General features: G+C 40.2%; 2 protein-coding genes across 7 annotated transcripts in view; one reads left to right on the top strand and one right to left on the bottom strand.

The window, feature by feature from the left end:
• Positions 1-10,350, top strand: part of TOPBP1 (DNA topoisomerase II binding protein 1) — a 25,993-nt gene extending 15,643 nt beyond the window's left edge. The window contains exons 19-28 of one of the 4 annotated variants that reach the window (XR_005601485.1): positions 220-412; positions 1,225-1,445; positions 2,528-2,691; positions 3,632-3,746; positions 4,307-4,497; positions 5,366-5,506; positions 6,450-6,539; positions 6,992-7,153; positions 7,508-8,790; positions 9,786-10,350. Coding sequence is in view for 3 of the 4 variants with exons in the window: in XM_039549464.1 (XP_039405398.1) it covers positions 220-412; positions 1,225-1,445; positions 2,528-2,691; positions 3,632-3,746; positions 4,307-4,497; positions 5,366-5,506; positions 6,450-6,539; positions 6,992-7,153; positions 7,508-7,651 (1,421 nt within the window). In the remaining variant the exon portion in view is untranslated. Of the gene's footprint in view, positions 1-219; positions 413-1,224; positions 1,446-2,527; positions 2,692-3,631; positions 3,747-4,261; positions 4,498-5,365; positions 5,507-6,449; positions 6,540-6,991; positions 7,154-7,507 lie in introns of those variants that run through there. The other 3 variants (XM_039549464.1, XM_010398839.4, XM_010398840.4) reach the window with 3 other exon arrangements.
• Positions 9,757-26,717, bottom strand: CDV3 (CDV3 homolog). 3 transcript variants are annotated; one of them, XM_039549467.1, is made up of 5 exons: positions 26,378-26,717; positions 23,880-23,959; positions 21,548-21,693; positions 20,319-20,481; positions 9,757-12,468 (listed from the first exon to the last, which is right to left on the bottom strand). In XM_039549467.1, the coding sequence occupies exons 1-5, from the start codon at positions 26,612-26,614 to the stop codon at positions 12,444-12,446; spliced, it is 651 nt and encodes a 216-aa protein (XP_039405401.1). In that variant the 5' UTR covers positions 26,615-26,717; the 3' UTR covers positions 9,757-12,443. The 3 variants fall into 3 exon arrangements, with proteins under 3 accessions (XP_039405401.1, XP_039405399.1, XP_039405402.1); XM_039549465.1 differs by lacking the exon at positions 9,757-12,468 and adding an exon at positions 16,997-19,288; XM_039549468.1 differs by lacking the exon at positions 9,757-12,468 and adding an exon at positions 16,997-18,856 and having other exon boundaries at positions 26,378-26,715.

Consider the following 26,717-nt stretch of genomic DNA (forward strand, 5'->3'; position numbering starts at 1 on the left):
TCTCCTTGTGTCTAAAAATAGGTGACTTGGGGCATGTATAGTTTTCCTAGACACTCTTACCCAAGTACTTTTTCTCTTTTTAATGTATAGTCTTTGTCCTGGTGGAGGAGGGAGGTTGACTGGAATTTCAGTTTTCACTGAAACAGTGAGCAGTTGTTCACTTTTCACTTGTTACAGTATGAGAGTTGTGATATTATAAGTTTTGTTTCTTCTCTTAAGTTTTAACCCAAGCACTAGAAATGAGGGAGGATTTCCAAAGGCAGCTGCAGGAGCTCATGTCTGCCACATCACTAGTGAAACCACAAGGGCAAAGAGGATCCCTTTCCAGGAGCAGCTTTGATGGTTCTCCAGCCACTCCTGATAGCGCACGCTCTGTGCGAAATGGCCGCAGCAGGGTCTTGGAAGCTCTAAGGTATCGATTTGTATTTAAATGTATCTTGTTTTGTCCTTGCGTGCATTTAGACATTCATTGAAACATGAATAGGTCTCCAGGGTTTTCAGATGTGTTGTCTGTTTCTACTGATGTGCTTAAGTTGCTTCTTTTGCAATTCAGAATCTTTAACTGGATGTGCTATGTAAAGTCAGAGTGTTGTCTTAGTCCATAGTGGGTATCTTTTGTTTTTTTTAAAAAAAACAAATTAGTATGATTGGTTTTAATGTTTGGTTTTTGAACTGGCTTATTTTCTGTCTCTTCAGATTCCTTCATGTTCTTACAGATTTTGAAGAAAGTATTTATGAATGCTTACATAGGTCATAAAGAAGTAGTAGGTATTACTGCAAAGCACCTCTGTGAATGTTTCTTCTCTTTTATTTTTCTTTTCTCTTCAAATGGAGAATAGGATTTGATCTCCATCAACACTGATGTGCAGTAAGAAAGTAATGGAACCCTTGCAAAAATTATTCATTTAGCTTGGTGCTTATTTGCAAATAAATAGGCTTAATAAAGAGTAAGGTACTCTGATTTTGTAATAACTTATTAATATGCATATAATAAAAATATCTGGTATTTTGAGTGCCTTTTTTCAGATATGCTGACACTTAGATTCATAAAGCCAGGATGCTAGAATAGCTTTTATACTGAAGTTTTCCCCTTTCCCAGACATAGTTTCTAATAATGAGGTCACTTGGGTGCTGCAGTTGATGTGATAATTAACACATTGCCTTCTGGAATGGAAGTCTTCTGTGAAATGAGTATGTAAGGTATCTGTGGTTTTTTCCCCTTAGGCAATCCCGCCAGGCACTGGCAGATATAAACACAGAGCCATCCCAGAGTGAGCAGATCATTTGGGATGATCCTACTGCGAGGGAAGAGAGAGCAAGACTTGTCAGCAACCTTCAGTGGCCTAATAGTCCTTCTCAGTACCTTGAGCAAGGTCAGAGTAACACCAATAAGAACATGGATGAGTCTGTCCTCAAAGGATCTGTACCTGATGCAGAGATGACAGGTATAGGTAAAATTAGAAATGCAATATCCTTGTTCCATTTGGTCTTTGGGGTTTTTAAAATAGAGTAGCATTTGAGTTTTACTAACAAAAAAAGTGAGCATTGTTGGCATTTCTCAAATGCCAAAAATACAATTTCACGTCTTTGAGCTCCATTATGTGTTGCTGTTTTTTAAAGAGAAGCTTTCCCATCCATTTGTGGTCAAACACCAAGGCAGTTCTGGTCTCAAAATAGACTGCTGTGGTTCCAAAAAAACCGCAACAACTTGACAGACTTCATAAAATTTTCCAAGTTGTTTTGATTTTTTTGGTGTTTTGAACCACAGCTGGTTTCCAGGTAACACCTCAGGTAAGTATAGTGGAATTCAAATGGGAATACAAAAGCAGCTGCAGGAGTTCACGTCTGCCACATCTTTTCCATTGTAGTGGAAATATTTATAGGTGAAGAATTGGGGTACAAGATTAAGTCATGGACCCAAAAAACCAAGATGTGTCAAGTTGCTGATGGACATGCTGGGGTTAGGATTCAGTGAAGGTATTTTATTTATGTTCCCTGTTTTTCTTGAAGTCTAAAGTCTATTGCTACAGCTAAGGAAGCAACATACCTTTTCTGCCAAAACCAGATGTTTTTTCATCTGGTTTTTTTTCTTTCTGTTCTGAGATAGCTGAATCCTTTATTTCTTTATTCTGCTGGCACCAACTCTTTCCTCAATCTACTTGTAGAGTTTCTGTGGCAGCAGTCTTCCTGAAAATGGACCTTGTCCTGGAGGAGGTTGAAGAAAATTAGATAAATTATTTCAATTAATTTTTGGTTCAACCAAATCAGTGCAGTTTAGCCAAAGAAATCAGGTCATGTGAGGTTTTTTTTTTTTTAAGCAAGGCATTCAGGGACATGATTGCAGTATTGCTGTTGGTGGTTTGTGGTATAAGGAAGAGCATCTTTATGAAAGGCAGGTGAAATATAACTGTACATGTTGTAGCAGCATGTGGGGGGGGGGTTTTATTTATTTTTATTTTATCTTTTACCTCATACACAATTATATTCTGCCAAAGACAAGTCATGCAACAACACTTTACTTTCACAGCTGTTCCTGAGGCTGGGGATGGAGATGTGATTGAAGGTCTAAAGAATCCCATATGTAGATCTCCTGAAACACCAATTAAAGATAACTTGATCCCCACTCCACAGGCCCCCAGCATTGCTTTCCCCCTGGCTAACCCTCCTGTGGCACCAGAGCCCAAAGAAAAGGTTTGTCAAATGAAATAGTATTTATGATGATTTGTGTTCTGAGAGATGAAGTAATACTTCAAGAAATCTTGAATTTGATGGTTAATATAAAATATGAAGATCTGCATTTAAAATTTTGAGGTGGATTACTTTTGTGGAGTTCTAGTCTCTTTTTTCTATTATTTTCAATATTCCCCCTTCCTTTGAGATTTTGAACAAATAGTATTTGCTAAAAAAATAAAGCTTGTTTATTTAGACAAATAAAGCTTTTTGTCCTGTTAGTGCTGGAATGCTATGGCAGGCTTTGGAGTGAGAAGTTACTATGTGTATTACTTGGAACTCCTCCAGCCATGTTAGGATGTTGGAAAAAAAGTTAGGCCTTTGTTTCTTTGGTGGTATCTGGAATTTTATGTTTAGGTACAAATGGGAAATTATTCTTCTGCCAAAACCTGCTTTAAAATTCAGTTTTATTGTGAACTTGGAAAGGGAAAGGAAAATGAGCTTATAGTCTTGCCTGCAGTGTGTCACTTGATGCTCAGACTTTTAGCAGTTCTGTGTCTTCAGAGGCATAATGTGTCATGTAAGTGGAAAGGCCCTCAAATAGTACAGAATTCCGACTTGATAGAAAGTGAGTGAATGAGGCAGTGTGATAGATCAATGCTGATTTCTTCATGTGTTCAACCTGGCATTCTGTGGATGTGAATGAAGGATTAGTTGTTATGACAGATTAGTTCAGCTGTGCCCCGAAGAAAAGGGGAACCAAGAGGATGTTCAAGCAGGAGCCTAAGGATAATTTGATAAGATTCAAGCTTTTTGTCACGTGACTGACAGGTTTGGTTCTGCTTTTCCCAGCTAAAAGAAAACTTAATGTTTAAATAACCCAGAATATTTGGCAGAGAAATAGTCAGCTGTCAACCTAATTGTTCTGTCATATTTTCAAAATCTGTTACTGTATTTCTAGGTTGTTACAGAAGATAAGAAGGCTGATGAAGAAACAGAAAAACTCCGTAAATTTCAGCTGTCTTCTCTTAATCCTCAAGAAAGATTTGATTACTGCCACCTGATTGAGGAATTAGGTACCAGATATTTGTGAAATACAAAGAATTGTTTATGTCTGTGTGTGTCTGCTCAGCTGTGGCTTGTTGGGGAAAAGAAAGTGCTTCTGTTAGTGACTCCTCAGATTTGAGGTCTCAAATGTATGGCTTTCTGTGCTTGTGAGCAATTCTTTGGATGTATTATTATTATTATGTGAGTGATCAGCTTTGCCATAAAACAGCCATGGTTTTGTCTTCTGATAGTTTTCTTTCATCTGTCTTCACAACAGCCTCATTCTTCACTGTTGGGAGTGCCCAGGATGGGCTGTCTTCTGGTGTCTCTCGTTCCTGTCTGTGTTGCAGTGGTACTTTACAAAGCCACTCTTTCCTGGCTGCTTCTCCCTCCCTAGCAGCTTCTGTCCATGTCATTTCAATGATAATACTCTCAATGTAAATTTGAGTTTTCATCTCGTCTTTTCAATGAGTTTTCATTTCACTTATTCATCATTAAGTGATTCAAATAATTCTCACTTTGAGTTGATCCTTTCTGTGTACAGCATGATACTGAGATAATTGGAATCAAATTCATTCCTCAATTCAAGGTGGAATAGTACTTGAGAAACAGTACTTTGATCCGGGTTGCACACACATTGTTGTGGGACATCCTCTTCGGAATGAAAAATTCTTGGCTTCGATGGCAGCTGGAAAGTGGGTGCTTCATCGTTCCTACCTGGAGGCATGTAGAGGAGCTGGCTGCTTTGTTCAGGCATGTGACCCTATCACTAGGACATTAGTAGGTTTTACAGTTTTGCATTTATTTTTGTTTTGCACTACTAGGAAAAGACAACTTCTCAAAACCAATTGCTAGTTTAGGGTGCCCAACCCATGGGAGTTTCAGAATCCAAAATCTGAGACGTTTTTGGCCAGCTTTGTCTGAAAACTAGTCCTAGACCAAACTCCTGATGTAAGATAAATGAAAATACCTACGCTTTTTATAATAGCTTCTTAAAATTGAGTCTTTGAATACCTTTTGGTAAATTCTCACCGGTATCAGCAAATTTACATGGCTCTTGTTAAACCAGGAATAAAATCTTGATCCTTTCAATAAATAAACATATATTATTTTTAAATAACTTGATTCTATAACCATGTACATAAGTGTTTTTGAACTCTGCCTCTTCTGATGCCTTCCTAACTGTTAATTTTGCAGTTCTCCTGGGTCAGGCAGTTCTTTTACATTGACCAGGCTAACTTTAAAATAATGCCTGTAGACTGCTTCATATCCTTTTGTATTAAAACCAACTTTCATTGTTTTGGAAGACACTGCAGAAATATAATCAGTGGTGTCCAGTGTAGTGAGTTGCTTTGTCCTGCTGTTGACTTCTATGGTACATGTAACTGCAAGAGGAATCAAGTTGTGTACATGACTTGATGTCACAGAAAACATGAGTTAATTTAGATATGCATGTGCAATTAAGAGCCATATCTCAAATTTTACCTACAGCTGTTTTGGCTAGATAAAATCCATATATATAGCTAGGGTGAGATGGGGTTTTTTTCAGGGTTTTATGTTTTCTATGTGGTGTGGGTTTTTAAAATCTATTTTCCTGCTGGTAAAGTTGGCAGGACTGCTTTGTAATTCAAGTTTATGGCTGTTTCAGGAAGAAGACTATGAGTGGGGAAGTAACTCTGTACTTAATGTTTTGTCTGGAATCAATGTAAACCAGAAGAAACTAGCACTGGCAGCCATGAGGTGGAGGAAAAGAATTCAAAAAGGGAGTCAAGAAACTGGTATTGTTGAGGTATATAGATACTCCTGTAATGTAAGTTGTACAATGTGGGTGAACAGGACAGAGACTGTCACCAAGAAACTAAAAACTTAACTGTCAATGGAAGGTAACCTGTCTTGTTATCAAGAACAAAATGTCTTGGCTTGATATATTCTAGTTAAGTAATTTTGTTTTTTAAAAAACTTTCTGTGCTGGTACATTAAAGTCTTAGTCTCTTCTGAACCAGTGTTCATGTTTTGCAAAGCTAGAATTTGGCTACTTATGTATGTAAATGTCCCTCAGCCAGGAAGATGATGTTTATGTTTCAGAGCTCTGACTGGAGAGCCAACCTAACTCAGCTCCGCTAGGAAACCAAAACTGGTTACTGGTTTCATAGTCTTTCAGTGAGATTTTTGGAAGCGAGACTTGAACTCTCCAAAGCCTTTCAACTCCTCTCTCAAATCAGGCACTGCAGCTGAGGATTCATTGAAAGGTGTTATTTCAATTATGTCCGGGAAAATGTGTGTTTTACAGTAACCTTTTTAAAAGGAATGCCTGTAACAAATCCTCCCCGCCCTTTGCCTATGTGGAAACCACACTTGAGTGTTTGTAGGAGGCAACCAGTTGGCCCTCGGTGCTGTTACTGTAACTAAGTGCAGGGTGGGGGAACAGAGGAAAATGTTTCCAAGTAACTGGGGTTCTTTTAATATATGATTTCTCTCAGCGTCTGGTGTTCTGGAAAGCATACTCTCTGCTAAGGGTCTTTCCTTAGAAGGGGCTGGGTGGCAAGCTGCTGACTGTGGCCCAATAGTATGTTCTGTGGAAATTTTTTCTGGCATGTACACTTAAAGGCAAACCTAGGTAATTGCAAGTCTTCATCTGATAGATATTCTCAAAAGGGGTAAATTATAGATCCATTAAGTGTTTGTACTTTTTCAGTACCAGTGTACTTTTGACTAAATTGTCTTTTATCTAGGGAGCTTTCAGTGGTTGGAAAGTAATCCTGAACGTTGATCAAACCAAGGAAGCGGGATTCAGGCGCCTTCTTCAGTCAGGAGGAGCAAAAGTATGTAGTTGTTTGAAAAAAATAATTAAATACATAGTTGTTGGTTTAATTTTTTTTTTCTCTCTGTCTAACTCTGTGCTGGGCATTTTTCATGTGAGTAAAAGGTCTTAATGAACAAAATTGCTTACACAGGGTAGCTGAGAAATGGTCAAAGGGTGGGAGGAAAAAGCTTTGTCATCTTCACTTTGCAAGTGGTCAGGCAGAGCAGCTTGTCTGAGGTTACCCAAGTCAGTAGTGCTGGTGGGAACTGAGGATAGAATTTCTGTGCCCTGCTGTGATGAGAAGGATCACCCCTCTGGACAGGTATGTGATGGTACAGAATGTAGCTGTAAATGGTATTTGGTTTCCCACTGGTTTCTGTTAATTTGTTGAGTGAAATTAAAGGTCATGAACTTCATTTGTCTTGGGGAAGAAACACAACTAAACTTTCGTGGGTCATGTTTTGTCTGCAGGTGTTTTCTGGCCATTCTGTGTCTCTCTTTAAAGAAGCGACTCACCTCTTTGCTGACTTCAGTAAGCTGAAGCCAGACGACTCCAGGGTTAACGTGGCAGAGGCGGCAGCCCAGGGAGTGAACTGCCTCAAACCGGAGTACATCGCTGACTACCTCATCCAGGTGGGCATGCCCGAGGGATCCCCGCCTGCCACACAGCCCCAGCCCCCTGCAGGGGACTGCTGCTCTACCAGTCACAGGCCTGCTTTGCCAGGAATTGTGGCCACAAGGTGCCTATGCTGAGGGCTTGGATCTGTGGCCTCAAATTTATGCTCTAACAAGACTTGTTCTGCTGCTGGCAGTGGAATCTGTTGGAGGGTAGGGAGCTGCTTGCAAAACACATTCAAAATGTAGGTGTGTAATGTTTGTTTTGTTATTTTCAGTTTTAGACAACTAATGAGCTGTTTCTGTTCTCTCAGAAGCTGCTCTTCTTGCTAAGCTTGTGCTTCTGCTTCTTTTTTTCTTTCCCTACTGAAGGATCCACCTCCCCCTATGGAGTCTTACCGCCTGCCAGAAGCCGAGTCTTACCTTCAGAATAACTCAGATCTTGGAACTGGATTATCCCAGAAAAGAAAAGCACTGGGAGAAATGAGCAGAGTCAAGCGATCCAGAATACACTAAGCATATTCTCTGTTCTTAATTTGTACATTTTTAAATTCATATTTATATTTTTTCATTCTTGCCTAAAAAAATTAAAAGCTTTGAGTTTCACCTCTAACTTGTCCTGAGATTAAAATAAATTTGCAGTAATACTTACAGGAAAGATTGCTTTGGTTACCAGTAGCATCTAAAAATATGGCAAGAATTCATCCAAAAAATACTTTAATGTGTCCAAACTATCCCACTAGTGATTTTGTCTGTGGACACAGTTGTATAATAATAGTTAAAAAATAATTTGTAAAACACTTATCACATCTTTTATCTGTGTTTTGGGGAAAATACCAGTTGATGAGAATTCCATTGCATCTCCCATGTAGTAATGGGCTTAGATTTTTACATTAATTTTTCATCTTTTGGTATTTTCTATTGGAAGGGAAGAGGGAAACCAGACAAAAAGAACTGGCTTGTAAATTTTTGTACTACTAGAGAGTGTAATAAATTTTCTATAGATCACAGGTGCTGTTGCTGCCATCCTGAGTGCTAATGAATTTGCTCTGCAACTGTAGAAACAATTCTGTTACTCAAGAGTGAAGTTTGTCTTGACCATGTTCCCTGTTTGACTCTGTTACAGGAACCAGAGCCAGACAAAGACTTCAGTTTCTGGCAGCTGGAAATGTTCTTAGTCAGACAACCACAGTATTTGACAAAGTGTTTGACCTTTTCAGTAACAGTGGGGTCTGGGTCTGTGTTTACTGAACTTCGTGTATGTGAGTGCACTGTCATAGTCTGGGCAAAAGTGTGCTCGTGGAACTTGAAGAGCTGTATTTAAGCAGCTGGAATTACTACAGCCTGTTTGAACAGAAAAGCACAGCATTCAGTTGCACAGGACCAGTGGAGTTGTCTGGAAAAATTCATGTAACATTGAAGTCTATTTAATTTACCTCTTTTTTTGTTTTGAAGGCAAGGGTGTATTCTACATTTATTTTCTAGCTGCTGAATACTGTTGTCTAGAAGGAGTTTGCATCAGTATTTGTTGCAGATCCAAGACTGAGCCACAAGCGTCTAAGCCCTGTGCAACCTGGAGAATCACTCTGGGCTGGGCAGAACTAACCCTTTGCTGCTTGGGGAAGAGACAAGGCAGCTGAGCTGTGGGTCTCCAGGTGAGAGAGAACAGGAAAGCACCTTGTCTTTATGTGCAAGGCTGTACTTTGTGCTTCTGCTTCCTACTTTACTGCAGTGGATCTTTTGTCAGAGAGCTCTGCAACCTGCTGTCAGAATGACCTGAAGGAATTGTCAGGAAGGATTGCAAATGAATGTGAGGGATTTGATTCTTTTAAAGAAGTGAAATATGTCCCCCTATCACTGGGGTCTGGGCTGTGACAAGACTGCTATGTTGAGCTGCAGTGACTACAGTCTTATCACCTGCTTTGGTTTTTTTTGTTCATGACCACTTGATGCTTTTTGGTATTTGTGGACATCAAACACCTCCAACTTGTTCCAAATCCTCATACTGAAAATAATGCTGCTGTTAATGCTTTACATCACATTTTGAATTAACTTTAACCTTGAATTAACTGTTGGTTTCACTGTTCTACCTCTGAAGTGCTGTTTTGCATTGCAGGCATTTGAAATAGGTGTGAACATTACCAGGCAAGACCTAAGGTTCCTGTGACTTTTTCTTCCCCGTCCCCAGAAGGGTGGAAGGGTGTTGTTGCTATTCTCACTTTAGATAAAAACCCACTCCCTGATCCACTTAACATAAGCTTTAAAAGAAGTCTTGGAGCCACACAGTTCCTGCAGCTGCTGTGAATCCTGAGGCAGCGCAGAATGGGGAGCAGCTAAAATCAGGCACATACCAACATGCAGGGAAACCAGTAACCTGGGATCTGAGTACTACATATTCTCCAGTGTGCACTGCCCTGGTGGACACTGGTTTAAAGGCAGAGGGGAGGCAGGACAGTGAGGGGGTGCTGGGGAAACAGGAGCAGAAAGCAGCCAGAGCCAGCTCCTCTTCTGTGCTGGGCCTCAAACATTGCCCTGCCATCCAGCACACTGCTGTCCATATGCCACACATGGGGGGAACACAACACAAGCAAGACAAACTTGGGAAATGTAAATTCAGTTGGTGCTGTTAAGATAAATTTATTTTCTTCAGCTTTCTTCACAGGAAACATCACGAAAGTGCTTTACAGAGTTTGAATACCATTACTCTACCGTGGGACAAAAGGACAACAGATGTGTGCAGTCCACAGTTAGAAGTTGTCATATGCGGCAGCCATGATAGGTAAACCAGGGTAAAAAAAAACCCCTATTGACAGAAATATATATAGTTCAGGTTTTGAACTTAAGCTATGATATAAACATAATTGTATAAATATACAGGCACCATTAGGTTCCTGTGTTAACTGTGGGGGCCACACAGGGATTCTCAGAAACAGATCAGATTGAACTCTACTTTGTTGAAACAGCTTCTGCTGTGCTCCATAGGCTCCCAGCCAAACCATTTTCCCAGACAGACAGTATCATTCTTTCTTTTGCACTACACTGAGCACACAATTATCTTCATTTCTTCACATTAAGTCTGAAGCTGAGACATTCTGGTACATTGTTGAAAACAAATTCAGGTTGGTGGTTTTTTTCTTTCCTTTTCACTTACAGAGAGATCCTCTTACAATTCTTCCCTCAGTAATCTCTTCATTAAAAAAAAAAAAAAAAAAAAAGCTTTAGGCTAGATCCTGCTGTCCAGGTAAGACAGTTTTGTTTAAGCTAGAACGTTACCAGTCATGCAACCCTACTCCTTCCCATAGCTGAGCTGTGTTGTACTGTGAACAGTGCTACTGCCTCCCTTTTGCTGTATTTAGTGGGAATTAGGCTCCCATGTAGCCTCTGAGGCTCTAGGTTTCAGTTCTTCAAGAAGACTGCACTTACTTGCTAGGCAATTTTGCAGTGTTTGTGATATTACAGCCCTGACAAAAAACAGTGCAGCATCATCAAGACTCAGGAGTTCTTGCCTGCTGCTTTCTAAGTGGTGAATAATTCAGGCACCTGACTAAGAAATCCTTGGCATGGTAATAATGTAGATGAACAGAAGGAAGAATACTCTAGGGCAAAGAGAGGTCAAAGCAAGAGAATTTTGCTGAGCTTTGAGTTCCAGGGGAAAAAATGAGCAGAGCCCATTACCCCACTGTCATGCCAGTTTCCAAAGCCACTTTGCCTTTTACCCAATTCCGAGTAGAGACACAGTGCACGGTCACAGAACTTGGCAGCGCTGAAGGTTACTGGGCAGTTAGTAAGTAACAATACAGAGCTACAGTGGCAAGACAGGGCTTTGGTGAGTGTAGCAGCAGAGATGAGTCTTCCAGTGGTGGGGGAGAGGGTATGAAGTATTACATTCTAACAACTCTCAGATTCATTGGCTTTGTTTTCCCCCCCACGTCCTCAAAAAGTAAAAAATTCCAACTCCCCTTGGCCAACTTAATCAATTCCCAGCAGCCACAACTGATTTTTGACAGAATACCACTGTAATAGAACACCTATCAGATACAGTTATTGGATGCAAAAGCCAAGGTACATTCTGCTCAACGAAGTGTCATCATTAGTACTGGAAGCAGCTGCTCTCTAGGATGCAGTACTCTGATAATTGAGGTAATGCAGCTCTCAAGGGCCAGGCTGTGCATCCTACCAGGCTTGAGTCTGCCCTTATGCCACATCCTTTGTATCTGTAAACATAACATGACTGGGAAATGCAGTCAGCACTTAAAGACAACATCATTTACAGCTGCTCTTTAAAGCACAAGCTGATGAGAATGAAGAGATGACACAAACCACAAAGACTAAGCCTGCCCTGCAGTGTTGCCTCATCTCAAATATTGTAATCCAGTTTCAATATCCAGTTAAATACTACTACAGGTATATTAGACCAAGCATGGCTGAATCCATGCTGGTCAGAGACTAAGTAATAGTAATGCATCTGCTTCATCTCTGGCACAAAGACAATAATCTGGAAATTTAAAACAAGTTTCTATGAGACTTGTTCACTGGCACTTGATTCTGGCTGTTACACCTAGACTTCAAGTGACATGATCTCAAATAACATTTTAATGAAACTGACCTTGTGTGGCAGAAAAAAACTCCATTGAAACCAGTGAAGTTAAGCTCTGGGAGCCCAGACATATATTTTGCCTTTTTCTCAATAAATTTGTTCTCTTGTATCAGCCAGTTTTTATGGTTTGAATCATTTTGCTATGGTTGTACGTACTCTGAAAGATACAGAATAAGTGGTTTGTTCTAATTTAAAAAAGGAAGCTTATGACAATATTTTAACTAACAGTTTTCTGTAGGCAAGTTACTTGCAATAAAGCAGACAGATGTAATGACTTCGTTGCTGTTACTGAGCTAGAATGGAAATTCAGTACAGAAGATAAGAGACATGAAAAGGAACAGAAAACATCAGACTGAGTAAAATTTAGTAAGCGCTTGCCATGCTACTCACTGACCAGAAGAGTGAATTATATACATGAAACTGAAGACTTCAGTACATCAAATGGCAAAAGCCAATCCCCATGGAAGTTATTAGGTTGATGGTGATTGCCACGATACTCTAATTGACTCTGTAAACTTGGCAAATCAGGGGCAGGTGAGTTGTCAACAGAAAAAACCAAGGCAATAAATACTGGAAAGGTTTTAAACCATTCATACATGCTCTGGTAGTAGTTGTGACATGAGTCTGAATTAGTTGTGATCTTTCAAGGGGACGATCTAGGCATCACCATGGGCAGCTTGATGAAGACATCTGCTCACTGTGTAGTTGCAGTCAAGAAAGCGAGTAAGATGTTAGGCTGTATTAAAGACACAACAATATGGAAAAATATTACAGCATCTATTTCTCTTAGAGGTCCTCAATGAATATTTGCTGTTTCTTCAGCACCTTAAAAAAAGTGACATATTAGAGAAATACAGGCAGGAAAATAATAAGAGAATGGTAGAAGCAGCTCCTTGGAGCTGGAAAGACAGTAAGACTAAGGTAGTTTATTTGTTAAGAGGGGCATAGATGATAAACATCTTAAAAGTAATTCTCCTTCCCACCATATAACAAGATACATACTTTAAAGTCATTTTAAGCCACCTACAACATATGGACTTTAATATCACTCATTACCATCATCATCATAAGTATTCCAAAAAGCCCCATGTTATTCTTCAGTGCTTATGTGCTTATTCAGCTAGTTAAACATTTCCTCTGAAGCAACTGCTACAGTTTGCTGAAGCTTCACACTAATCATTTCTGACAGAGAACTGTCACTGCTGATGCACAGTAACAACTGTCTTAGAGGTGCTGCAATGATAAAAATGTCAGTAAGAGAAGATAACTGTTGGGCCTCATCTCTGTCCAGGACCCATCAGAACTCATTTGTCTGCATGCAGGCCACCATCGTGTTCTCTGTTTTTTTGAAGTCCCATTGTAAAAGCTGAGCAATGAACCTTGAAAGCACCAGCAAAAGCAGACAAAGGCATATTCGTTAGTTACTGCTTCATGTTACTCCAGCTGCAGTTAACAGATAAATCAGGAGGTAATAATAAATAGGGTAATCACCTCTGCTGTATCTGTATTCCTTCCTCTTACCTATCCCTTCTGCTTACCCCACTCAGCACAAGTTCTTGATAATTTCTTCCCTTTGTTATTTCATAAAAACCCCTCCATGGCCAACTATTTCCCTTTTGTTCATTCCCTTCCTCTACGGTTTGCCTTAATACCGGATTTTACAAGTTTTGAAGATTATTCTCTCTTCCCATTTGCCTTGTCGCTGCATGCCACTTCAGCTTAAATAAGGGAAAGAATAAAAAGCAGGAAGAAGGTGTTTACACACAGAGAGGAGAAGAATAATACATTCCTACAACAAATACCAGGAGTGAACATTTCTGGTTCACATGATTTGAACAAACTTTAAAACAGCCACATTATAGGAGATGGCTATCAACTGTGAGCAGGATTTTATTTCAGTCACGGGGTTTACAAAATATAGCAATATTGATCTTAATATGTTCCACATAAAAACAAAGAGCCTCATATTAATATGCCATTTAGGTTGCACAGATAATTGGAGAGAGGAAATACCAGTTAAGAGTGCTCAGCCTGAACTTTTTCCTTACCCATACATACTAAAATAAGTCTAATTACATAATACTTAAATAGGACGTATATTACATTCCATAGAAATAAGCCTTTGCCAAAATAGTATTAAAATACTACAATAAAAGCTAATATAAAGATCTTTTAATAAAGATTTTTAGTCCTCTGTAGAACCTTCCATCAGCCCCAGCCCTTGACAAAGAACAGCTTTGGCCTCACAACACCCCTGTGAGGTAGGTTGTTGGTTTTTTGGTACAGCTGGGGAAACTGAGGCAAAGTGAAACTAAATTACTTGAACATAGCAGCTCAGCAGAAAACCAAGGCCAAATCCCACTCTCTTGGTCCCATGCTTCCCCTGCTCTTGCTATGAAACAGGCTTGGCTTCTTTTCAGTGCACACAGTTGTTTTAGATGATATTTTCCAATCCAATATTCCAGACACACTACTTTTCCTGGTGACTCATTAATACTGTGATATGTCTTTAGTATTTGTATTCTGGCTAAGCGGAACTTCACTGAAGTGAACACTGAACTTCATTAACCTTGCTGCATCAACACATACTCTTAAGCAACTGAAAATAAACTCATGATGTATGTACCATTTAGAAGATACTTCACCAAAAAAAAGTCTTCACAGCTATTTGAAACAATGTCTCGGCCTTTTATCATGCAGAAGTGAAAAATAATTTTCTTAAATACACAAGTTACTTCCGAAGAGGATTGTTGAGCCATCTTGAAATTTGTCCTCAGTTCTCTCTTTAGGCAACAGGTCAGACAGCTTCATACCAATGCAAAATTCTACCTTCTCTCTGAACAGATTCTTCCAATTTGTTGAAAGGAAGAAATAAAATGGGCTGCCTTCCCCAAGTACTGAACTTTAAACAGTTTTGCTGATTTAAAGTCAGATGAATCTGTCACTTGTGCAAGCAGTACCTATACAGGCAGCACTTGTACTATCCAACATCTTACGCTCCACTCCCTGCCTCAGGCTACGCACTTAATGTTATCATTTAGAAAACAGCCCTCGTAATCCCTCTCTTCTTATAGCACCTATGTTTTATTTGCATAATTTCCACTCTCCCTGATTTATTTATTTATTAATCTTCCTTCCTGCTCTATTTCACTTCAAACAGAACATGGTAGAACTACAGGTGATGCTTGAGGAGCCAAACTTTAGATACACAATATTTATGACTTAAGACTCCTCAGTTCTGTTTTCTGCTGTCATTTCTTCCTTCATCTGCTAGAGCTTGCAGGCTCTCATATTAACCTCAATACAGACAAGCTATCTTTTTAACTTTTCCCGCAGAGTTTATCTGCAAGTATGTCAGATTTCCTCCCCTCTGTACATACCTAATTTGTATATCCGAAGTTTAAGTACACTTATTATTTTCTTATACTGCCAAACAAAAGCCCCTATTTATCATTAAAAACAAGTTTTAACATTAAAAGCTGAAAACAGGGAGAGAAAATTTGGGAACTAAGTTACAGTCAGGCAACAAAACCTGGATTGTGGGTGTTCATAAAGATTTTATGGTACTCAAGGTGGTTTTGGTATAATTTAGTTACTTGGGCCACTGAGGTATAAATTTCTGACCACATCAATATTGGAAAGAATAACATTACTACCTTGTAAGTAAGCAACCTTATTTAAGCACATGAAGCTGTATTAATCCCTGCTCCATTTTAGTTAGGGTATTTGACAGAAAACCACAAGCGACTTTAAAACTGCTCAACCAGGCAGAAATTAGAAAGGCAAAAACTACAACTATTGCAGAAGCTCAGATAAGCAAACTCCAAGATGTGCAGCCCAATCAAATTTATATTGTGTTTACTTGACCTGAACAGCACAGAGGTCTCAGCCATGGTGTGTTAAAAGTTTCCAAGAGCTGACGGATGCAGTCAAAGACCAAAAGCCCTATTCCCTGTGGTGTCAGGCCTCTAGCACAATTTGTACCATTAAAATTCATGTAAGTTACTGTGGACATGACTGCTAAAGCTAGCTACAAATACAAAACTGAAGTAGCAGGACACAGTCACTTTTAGTTGTCCATTCCTCTTCATTTGTGAATAAGATTAAACATGACACAGCTAAACTGGGAGAGACGGGGAGGGGCAAAACTAATCCTCTCCTACATTTATCATCAGCTCAATACAGATTCCAGATACCTACAGTAGACATTTGGGAAGTCCAACTTTATTGAAGTTACCTAGTTTTTAGAATTTTAACATCCTTAAATACAGACTGTATCATTGAGAAACAAATCCAAACTGTTCTTTTCCCAGTAAGCACTGGACATTTCAACGTTCTACCAGTAAGTTGGTACCTTCATGGCTCTGTTTTATTGTAAGCCAAAGAAATAAAAACCTTTAAACTGGGAATTAACAAGCAACCCACCATAAAAGCGTGTCACAGGCCAGGGAGTCCCTGAAGCAGCACACAACTGCATTAAACTGACTGGCATCAAGGACAACTGAAAACCCTTCATTTATGGAATACGCCTTCAAACAAGCATTTTGAAGGAATGAAAAGGACATTCTTAGCATGCCTCGAATGAATGCAACAACAAACCAGATAAAGTTGGACTTCAGAGTCTCCAAAGCATACCAAGCTTCCACAGAGGACTGACTTTCAAAATTTCAGGCATGCAAAACAATTACTTGGTACAAGGAAGATACTGACAACTGGCATTTTGATAGTTGCTGGCAGCTATATTTAACACAAGAAACACTTCTTTTAAAACAGTTTTAACATTCTATACTACAGAAATCTGCAGCACTTCCGTTTTTTTTTCCTTATGCCTCCAGAAAGAAACTGGAATGATATGCTTGAGAGAAGCCCCCAAAGGAACACCTTTAGTTATCAGTACCTGATGGGCTCCAGTGATAGCAGCCATCTAGAGGCTGGGTTTTTCTTCCCCATTCTTTAATTTAGCAGAGGTACTTTCAAGTGAAAAGCAAATCAAAGCTACATTCATACTCAACTCACCATCTCAAACCAGTCCTATATGGTGGGAGTAAGAAGACACTGTGCCAGATAGCACACTAAACTTCTATGTATAAATAAAAGTTTTATTAATATGCTCTGCTATAAGCTCTGAAATAGAGCCCACCTGGCCATAAGGACAACTGCCCACTCCATGGCCTATCCCTTAAGAAATCCAAATGCTCTGTATCCTCTGCTATGGTACAGTCATGAGCTCAAACTAAAATGTAAAGACTCACTAGACTCCAGAATCCATGTATATTTCCATTTTATTTGATTTGAAACTTTTACAGGGTTTTCTTGAACTGCCAGAATTCATGCCCAAAAACCTCAGATTAAAGGTGGTACAATGGACAGTCTCATCTACCCTTCATACAGGAGACTAAAACTATTCATGTGCATTAGTGATCTCAATCTCTTTAGAGCATCAGGAAAAGCATTTTAAGACTTCACATCTCTACCCCATCAAGTGACATGTCCATTTACCATGAATTCCACAAGAAATTGTGACAACAACATTTTTGCTGGCAACAATGGATTTTCAAGGAAGATACATGGCTCAGAGTCCAAGGTATTGGTATCAGTCTTTCAGCGGGGTTTTGTTTCCAAATGAAGTCTCCAACTTTAGGAACTTGAGCCCTCTCTTTAATAGCAGCTTCTAGCAGAATTTTTATAGACAGTTAACTCTGCAAGGGCAAGGCCAGTTTTAGTCTGTGCATGAAAGAACCAGGTGAAACCCCAGCCCCACTGAAGTCAACAGCAAAATCTGCATTGGCCTCAGAGAAGTAAATTTAAAGCAAGTCAGCAGTTAGTCAAAAGGAACCCAACTGGGTGACTCCTGAACTATCCTTATCTTCTGCACATACACAGTACTCCCACACACATAAGCAAGCTTTGTTTTGCTCCCTTGTTTTTCTTGCCATTGGCAACTCTTATGGATGTTGGGTCTATTTTTTGGCATTTACTCTGAGAAACCTCAACACTGGAGCACACCATTATTGTACTTCATTTTGCTTCTGGTGTAAAAATTCAGAGAAGAGAAAAACAGTTACAGCAGAACACTTCTGGTACTTGACAGGTTTGGTTCACTGAAACAGTTACAGGCAATGTCCTATATTCCTAGTGTACCAGTGCCATTTTGCCTACTTCCACTAAATTAAGTAACTTAACAAGTCACTGCTTTCCGTCATTACTAAACTTCCTGACTGTGAATAAACACCATTTATGAATTACACTTGGAGGATTGCTGCCTCAGAGAGCTGCATGCTTCACAGAAGTAGCCAAACAAATCAGGCTTACCAGCTTTAGTTCTCTCTCTGCATATTAAGTTATTCTGCTTATCAAGTAAGCATCACTCCTCAACAAACAAATAATTGTTTTTGATAGAAGATAGTTTTTATCTAGTACCCCTACTGCCACATGTCTCATTTTTAAAGGACAAATTCTGAAGACTGTAGTTGGGAGTCTGGATACCTCTGTGTCAAATCAAAACTCTAAGTCTTAGTGCTTTAGGGTGAGAAAGACAAACTTCATGACAAAAACCAAAATAAACCCTATTTCACTACAACATCTTATCATTGTTTAAATATACTGCAAATCGATATCAGAAACAAGGCAGGCATTTTTTTTTATGGGTAATAGAAAAAAAAAAAACTTAAACAGACAACTTTGAAAATGGCTAATGCAAACAAACTATTCAAACCCATCATTCCTGAAATCTGATACTTGAATGAGTTTTAATTTGTTTTGCAGTTACTTCCGTACAGCACTCTAGAAAGGTAAACAAACTACAGCTCTGTTGTACTTGGATAGTGTGAGTGGTATGGGATGCTCCAGAAGTCTCTAGTAGGCTATGGCTACACACGACAGGATTCCTCAGAAGGGGAACGAACAGGTTTGTCATTAAGGTCACTTAAATCTTTGTTATAGCAAATTGGAACCAAATGGCTGACTTCTGCAGGATTTCTGACAGGAATCCAGTAGAGCTGGTTTCAAGTTTCAGATGGCCACTAAAACAGCTGTAACCTTCTCTTCCAGAAGTTGTGATCCACATGGTGTCCACAATGAGTGCATCAAGTCTGAGGTAGTCAACCTTTACGAAGGCTCAGTATCTGAACATAAAAAGATTTTGAAATGACCACTGGCTGTAGGTATCTTTCTGAGCAATTAAAGAACACTGATGACTCTTGTTCAATCATTTACATTAATTTGCCCCATATCCAATGGAGAAGTTGCAACATATTACGCTTCCATAGTGCAGGAGAACCAATCACTTACGTCAAAGTAGTCTGCACTTGCTGCAGTAGATCCAGCAGAAATAAGGTGGCATGTTCATCATAGCTGTTAGCTGTAGTTTAGTTACCTTAGTAGAAGGGTTACCAAAAAAGCATTCCTTAATTGTACTGTGTGTGCGGCTCTACTGATCCCCAAGCACAGCATACTGGTTGTCTAGCTGAAGTTTAAGTGCCTGGTTTTTTGAGACCTCATCCCTACCTCTAGTTTTGTATTTTACTACTTCAAAGCTCTTCTCCATTTCTTTATCCCTATGGGAAAATAAATGTAATCAGTAAATATCTTATCACTAACTTGTGAATTGTGAATTTCTAGTCCATTTCCACCCCATCCCAACAAAAACATTATGAACACAGAACAAACACTAAGATTCAGAGTTTAACAGAATACCTAAACATTCCCAAGCAAATCTTTTAAAACCTTATCTCCAAAATAAGCTCATCACCCAGTACAGTTTAGATTAACAAAGTAAATTTAAGTGCATTTATGAAAAATAGGTTCTAGAGAGCAGAAGTCACTTTCTAGAATGTTCATTCAGAATTTCCTCTTGGTTCAATTTACACCATTCAAATCACAAAGCATCAATGACAGCCTGTCTCCTTTTCCACACCAAAAAATACCCGGAGGAAACAAAGCTTCTCCTAAGCTGTATTAAGCAGTAGCATAGCAGGCAGGAGAGAAAAATACCCCAATAAACAAAAAACACCCAAAATCCCCCAAGTGAATTATGTATTGGCCTAGTCATCTCTTCTACTGGGAATAAGGTTATAGAAAGATCAGTATTCAAAAATAGGGTGAGACTGAAGTCTTCAGCACCACATAATACGTAACACTTCAGCAAAATTGGGGGAGCTTGTCACTAAATCACAGCTCAGCCAGCCAGTGTATTGATCTGTATTTGCATTAAATCCCATTCCTCCGGTTAAAGCACCTTCACATCTCTAACAAGAAGCCACATGCTCAGGGCTTCCTACATCTGTCTGCTGAAGGAAGGAACACAGCCTCACTATGGCTAGTGTCTGAGGGAACCAGAGGCTGTCAATAGGAGAAATATTCAGGGAAATCCTTCAGCCATCAAAGATAACATAACCGGCAGTCTTGTTTGGCTATCTCACTGGGCTACATCCTATCAAAGTTATTTCACAGGAACAGAATTGGAAAATACATTTACTGCCTCTTAGTTATTTCTTTCCTCTATGGACTAGGAAGCACTAGGACAAAGCAAGGACATAGAGAAGGCAGCTGGAAATGTCTCTCGGGGAATCAGTGGAATGCACTTACTTTCGACTGTCTACGAGCTTGGCGGTGGACTGCAGTGATGGGAACTGAGTGTCACTGTAGATCTCTGGTGGTCCTTGCTGTGCTCTCCGTGGCCGCCCGCCCTCCCTGGCGCCGGGTGGCCGGTACACGCCACCAGTCTGCACTGGCTCTGGAGTTTCTGTAACTAGGTAAAAGAACAAGATTCACATGTGAGAACAAGTTTGCATTCATAGCTGAAAAAAACCCAAAACAACCAACACACAAACAAAACTCCACAAAGAAGAAAAATGAAAAGAATCTTAAAAGTATGTTTTTCCACCTTTTAAGCTTTGGAAGCAAGTATTTTAGACAAGGCAGGAAATCAGGTGTCACCTAACTTAACCTACACCCAGTCAAATTTAAACGTGGCTCCACTGTATTGCCTCATGAAGTTTAGGGAATCCAAACTACTAATGAGGACTTCATGTTTCTCATTTGCAATTTATTAGCAACAATTTAAAACACATTTAAAACAGATTTAAACACATAATTACATAGTTGCCAAATCTTATTTAAAACACCTCTCCAGATGCAGAGGGGACTGTCCAAATAGTTTGCATTTAAGGTAAAAATCTAACATGAAGTAACACTAATTAGCTTTACCTCCTTTACAAACAAGAAAGAGCACAGCAGGCTATTTTTCAATTAATTTCTCAGTGGAAAAGAATATTCTGAACTCAGAGGATGACTAAGTAAGTAGTTTATCTCCACTGATATTAATAAACTGTATTTAATAAAACAAAGTCCTATGCTAGTTAAAGAATCAATCTTGCAATGCCATGTTCTCAGTACTCTAGAACTGATTTGAAAACCGTGCTATTAATTGCCACAATAGATCAGATACTGGCTGAACATCCACTGAAGTGTTAAAGCAGCATTTTCAGATCAACAGAAATGCTTCCAACAGGTATTTTACAGACTGCAAAACAGAGGGATCTCCTGCAAAGACAGAATGCTTCCTCCCGTCCCTTTGAAGTTGGAAATAAAAAAACCCTTCCACTTGTGTCTTAAAAGTATCTGACAGATATTTTAATTTCAATTCAGTTCCTCAGATCCTTTGACAGGGAGATTTCCTTGATGGCTAGCATGCCAAACAAGCCATTAGGTTCATCAGAGGGTGCCTGAACAGGAACTGTTCCTTGAGCTCTACTCACTGAGCAGCTTAATTCAACCTGATGTAACTGGAAAAAAACAAGTCTGAGTAAATTTACCAATTGGTTCAACAACAGGGGCTGGTGGAGGAGCTGACTTGTTCCAAGGACCAGACGATCTGTCTACACCACCACCACCACCACCAGTCTCTTCCCAACTGTCACCAGGTTCTTCTCTTTTTTCACTTTCATCATCTTCTTTTTCACTATAAGAGACAAATGATCAGCAGCACCTTACAAACAGAGGTTTAAGATTTGCCAGAGGTTACATAGTCCTCATAAGAAAAGACATCATGGCTGCTGTACTAAAGATACTAAATTAAACCAGACCACATTAGTTCTGTAATCACTGTACTAGCAATTCCAGCTGAACAATTTCTGGCATGCTGCTACATAACTTGGCAACTGAGAAGGAAAAAACTCTTAAAAGAATTTTTAAAAAAATTCAACTTGAACTAAGAGATCAAAGAAATTGGTATCTTATTTTGAATGTAAAGGCTTTTTTCTCTTAGTAAGAGAGTCATGCATTTGGAAGCGATTAGAAGATAAAGCAGGAAAGGTCTACAAGTCCAGCTTCCATAAAATACTTTAGTCAAGAGGAAGAAACAGAGGAGGAGTGTTGAAAGCAAGCAAGTCCTGAGCTCACTTTTCCTATAACCACAATCCCCTAAGAAGCACTATTGTATGTATGGGTAATATACAATCCACAAACAAATTCAGATCTCTTTTTTTAAAGCAGGCAATCAAAAAAAAAAGCACAAGAGACAAAAATTTAATTTTTTCAAAGACAGACCAAATGCAAAAGCTTGGCTGTATTTTATTTAGACTATTTCATTTTGCATAGATGTAGTCAGACACCCAAAATAATTTGCTGGTAAAAGCTACTACAGAAAGCTGTGTGGTAGAATGGGACAGATGTGGAGGGTGACGCTGTTGAAAAGAATCAAGACACTGATCTCAACAGCAGCAAAGTGTGAATTCAGAAGTTCATAATACACCAAATCCTACTAATCATGACCTTTGTAAGCTTTCTCTGTAAGTAATGATCAGTGAACAGAAAAAAATGCCTTTAAATGCCCTTTCACTGTTCATCCAAACACAGTAACAATCATAGTAAGGTGGTCCAAGGGCCTAAACACATCACTACCTTATTTTAAATGACAGTCAGAAGCCATGTCTACAGACTTAACTACAATAGAGCAAGCACAGGGAGCATCCCATCCCCTCCAGACACTCTGTATCTTTGTTTCAGCAAAGAGATCTCCAGAGATGGATAATTTATAACCTCTAGTAGGCTTTTCTTCCATTTACTTCTCCACTCTTCCCTTGAATCCACTAATTGAATCGTTACAAAATCCTGTGGCAGAAACTTCCACATGCCTGAAAATCTGCCACAGCATGAAAAGTATCTGGAATGCTGGCCTTTGTCTGGAAAACCAAATTAGAGGCTTTTCAGTCAAAGAGTACCTGCAGTCAGGGAAGCTGCAGCCCACTGGTTGTCTAATCAGACATGTGATTATCCACTGTGACACTTCAATGCCATGGACAGCTTGTGGGACAAATTCATGCAAATAGCCTAAAAGGACTAGTTAACTAAAAGGAGTGGGGGGAATGCTGTGATCCAAAAAAGTAAATAATTCCAAAAATGTCAGACCTGCTCAAACAGTGAAGCAAGCATCTATTGTACTGGTTACAGGTAGGTTGATTTTAAGATTACATTATTTTAAACATCAATATCTGGACAATGAGAATTATCTGACATTCTCAGTCTACAAATGAGGTCACAAAAACCATTTTCTGACCCGACAAAACATTTTTCTTAACCAGGACAGACAACAGCAGACTTACTTTGCACCAGACCACAGGAAAAGTCTAATGAAAAAATGAACAAGGAATCATGAATTGGATTCATAAACACAATCCTGTGGGATCTTATCATGGGAGACTACTTTTACCAACTGTATTTTTGGTCTTTTGAAATACAAATGCAATGGTTCAGGAATTTGCTCCCCAACTGAAGATACTGAGTAGATTGAGTCAGATACCCTTACAGCAGTCAAATGATTCAGTGGGAATTACTGTCTGCACTCCTCTGAGAAATTCCTACTTGACTATCTTTATGGATGGGAACGTTAAGCATTTGTAATAAAAAGTTCTGAGTCCCAAGCAAAAAAGATAGATCTAGAGTAGGAATAGAGATTAAGAAAATAAAGACAACATTGGCAGAGACCAGTCAAACTTAAGTTACCCAGTAGCAAACTTGTCTACTATCAGAAACATATCAAACCTCTCTTTAACTGGACTCCACGGGAACAGCTCTGAAGAAAAAAACCATCCTTTCTAGATATCAGTAATGATTATACTAAAGAAAAAAAAGAAGAAAAGGTAGTACCTTATTTGCATGGACTGAACTCTAAGACCACTATAATCAATTTCTTCCTTTTGCTCAAACTCCTTCCAATCATCCTCTTCCTGTAAGAAGAGAGAAATATAAGGTGTCACCTTCTCTGCAACCAAAGTAGAAAAGAAGAACGTAACTAAGATAATACAAAAAAACCTGAGAGTGAAGGTACAGTTCCAGAAGAAACCAAACTGTGCTCCCCGCTGCCAAGAGGGGAAAGGATTGCATGCCCTCATCCCCTAACTTACTGTGTGTCACCTGGGATGCACCTGAGAGCTGACTTTAACTCACTAAAACAGCTAAGAAATGCCCCAGCAAAACGTCACTCAAGTGAAAGAAAGCCACATAATCTCAGCAAAACACATCAGGAAGTCAAGGAACAACATAATATATGGAACAGGACCGTGCAGTCATGACCAGGGCAATACAAGGGCAAGACCTCTCCCTGTCACTAACAGTAGGCTTTCATGACAGCTTGAATGCACACAAAACTTCAAATTTACTTTTCCATCACCTATTTCATGAGCCAAACAAAAAGAACATTTGGAATAGCTTACAGTGGATTTATGACAAAGATTAATAATGGTACATTTGACTTTTTCACATTCACAACCAAGTTTATAGTCTTGTTTCCTGAGCAGTGTTTTTATAACAGTAAAAAGGTCAGCTTCAAAACCACAGCAATCTTAGCACACAAAATATGTGTATCTTTCAAGAGAACTACTTTAGGGTTTTAAAATGGGAGTTTGTTTGGGGAAAGAGGGACTCTCCTAAGTGAAGGCAATTTTGTCCTACGGTGTCATCAGGAGATTCTGGGATTATTACGGTAGACCAAAAATGGACTAGAACAGATACACAGTCCTCCCATGTTCCCAGTCCCAGCTTTAAGACACACACAGCCTAATTAGTAGTTTACCTAATTCCTACACCCTACGTGAAATGCAGTTATATTACTCCAAATAGGAAGACCTTGTGAGCAAGGTCTGTCAAAGGCACAGACCCCTTTCCACTGAACAGCTGAGAATAAAGCTGCTTTTAGAGCCCTGTGCTGGGATCTTCTACACAGTCAATCTCTAAAAGAAAAACTCTGACCTGCTTTAGAGTAACAGCAGAAGCAGGAAGCGACCTCATGTTAACTGCACTGCCTGCTGAAGATTCAGTCTTCTGGAAGAGCAGGAGTCTACAGCTCTAAAATATTTTAGATTTCTTACATTCCCATCTCCATGGAAACATTACAGTTTCCAAGCTAATGTACCTTTCACATTTAGTGACTTTTGTTTCTAATCCAAGTACTAGCTTCAGTCAAAGCCAAATACTATTTTGCAAGCAAGTGAGCAGAGGAGCAGCTGAAAGATTACCACTGACCTTGATCTACTTAGAAAGCTACTGCATGTGTCAAACTCCCCAGGTTAAACAATAGGAATCAGCAGACTATTTCTTAAAATTCATTTTGAAATATACAGCATTAGAGCTCTTGTAACTGCTTCTGGTTTTAGTAATCCATCTAGCACAACGAGAAAATATCCTTAAATCACTGATCCTCTACATAAGCATGAAGGAAGTGAGGTATATAACTTCCAAAACCCCTTTCACAAGACATCTTTTTGTACTCTGAGAGTATAATATCATTGGGATAGATAAAGATTCGATTTGTACCAGAAAGACAGGGAACACATCCTCAGACTACTGTGTGCTGAAGCCTCCAAAGGAAAACAATACCAAGAGGCAAAAAAACCAAGCCAGAAATAAACAGATAAAAGGCACAAGTAATTTTTTACGTCCTATCCGTCCTGTCTACAGCAGACAAATATATAACAAAGGTACTGCACGTGTCAAGCTCCACAATTTAAAAAACATCAGGAAACGGCAGAGTATTTCTTAAAACGCCTTTTAAAATTCACAGCATTAAAGCTCTTATAACTACTTCTGATTTAAATTTCATTACTTCGGTGCTGATGTTGTGGACAGGGAGAAAAAGGGCGGAGGAAGAAACAGAGAGCTACCAACTCAACTAAGGACATTTAAGCTTCTCCTGCATGCTCATCGTTTCACTTTTATATGCTATCAAAAACAACAACAAAAAAAATTACTGGCAGCAAAACCCTTCCTGGTAACAAGGCACAGAGCTTAGAGGACTCTGGGGGAATCATATCGCCAAGGTCCACAGGCCACGCTGCACAGCTCCAGGTGGCACTCGACGCAAACCTCCGGTTCCGGCCGCAACACCCAGAAACATGGGAGGGAGTGCCGGGCTGAACCGCAGCTGCAGAGCGGGAAGGGGCCCCGCTTTCCCGCCTCCCACAGGGCCGAGACGCCCGGCGAAGGCTCCCCCCACCCCGCCAGCAGCAGCAGAAGCAGCGGCAGCGCCCGCCCGGTAGCCCCGGGGCGGGGCCGGGAGCGCCGCCAGCCCCGCGCGGCCCCGGGCGCCGCATGGCCGGGCGGCGGCGGCGCCCCCTGCCGGCAGGAACCCGCGGCCTCCCCGCCCGCACCTTGCTCGCCGCCTTGGCCGAGGAGCCGCCGGCGGCGCCGGAGGCGGCGGCGGCCCCGGAGCCACCGCCCTCAGTCGGTCGCGGGGTCCCCGCGCCCGCGCCCGCCGCGTTGGAGCCAGCGTTGGAAGCGCTGGAGGCGGCAGCGGCGGCGGCACTTCGGCTGCTCTTCTCCTTCCGCTTCTTCTTGTCCCGCTTCGCGAAGAAGTCGTCCAGGCTCCGCTCCTCGGTCTCCGCCATGGCGGCGGCCGGGCGGGGGAAGGCGGGCGGCGGCGGCCCGGGCCAACAGGTGAGCGGCGGGACCCTCCCGCTGCTCGGCGAGCGCGGCCGCCCGGCTGCGGCT

This window comes from Corvus cornix, chromosome 2 (assembly GCF_000738735.6).
Source record: "Corvus cornix cornix isolate S_Up_H32 chromosome 2, ASM73873v5, whole genome shotgun sequence".
Classification (NCBI taxonomy): Eukaryota; Metazoa; Chordata; class Aves; order Passeriformes; family Corvidae; genus Corvus; species Corvus cornix.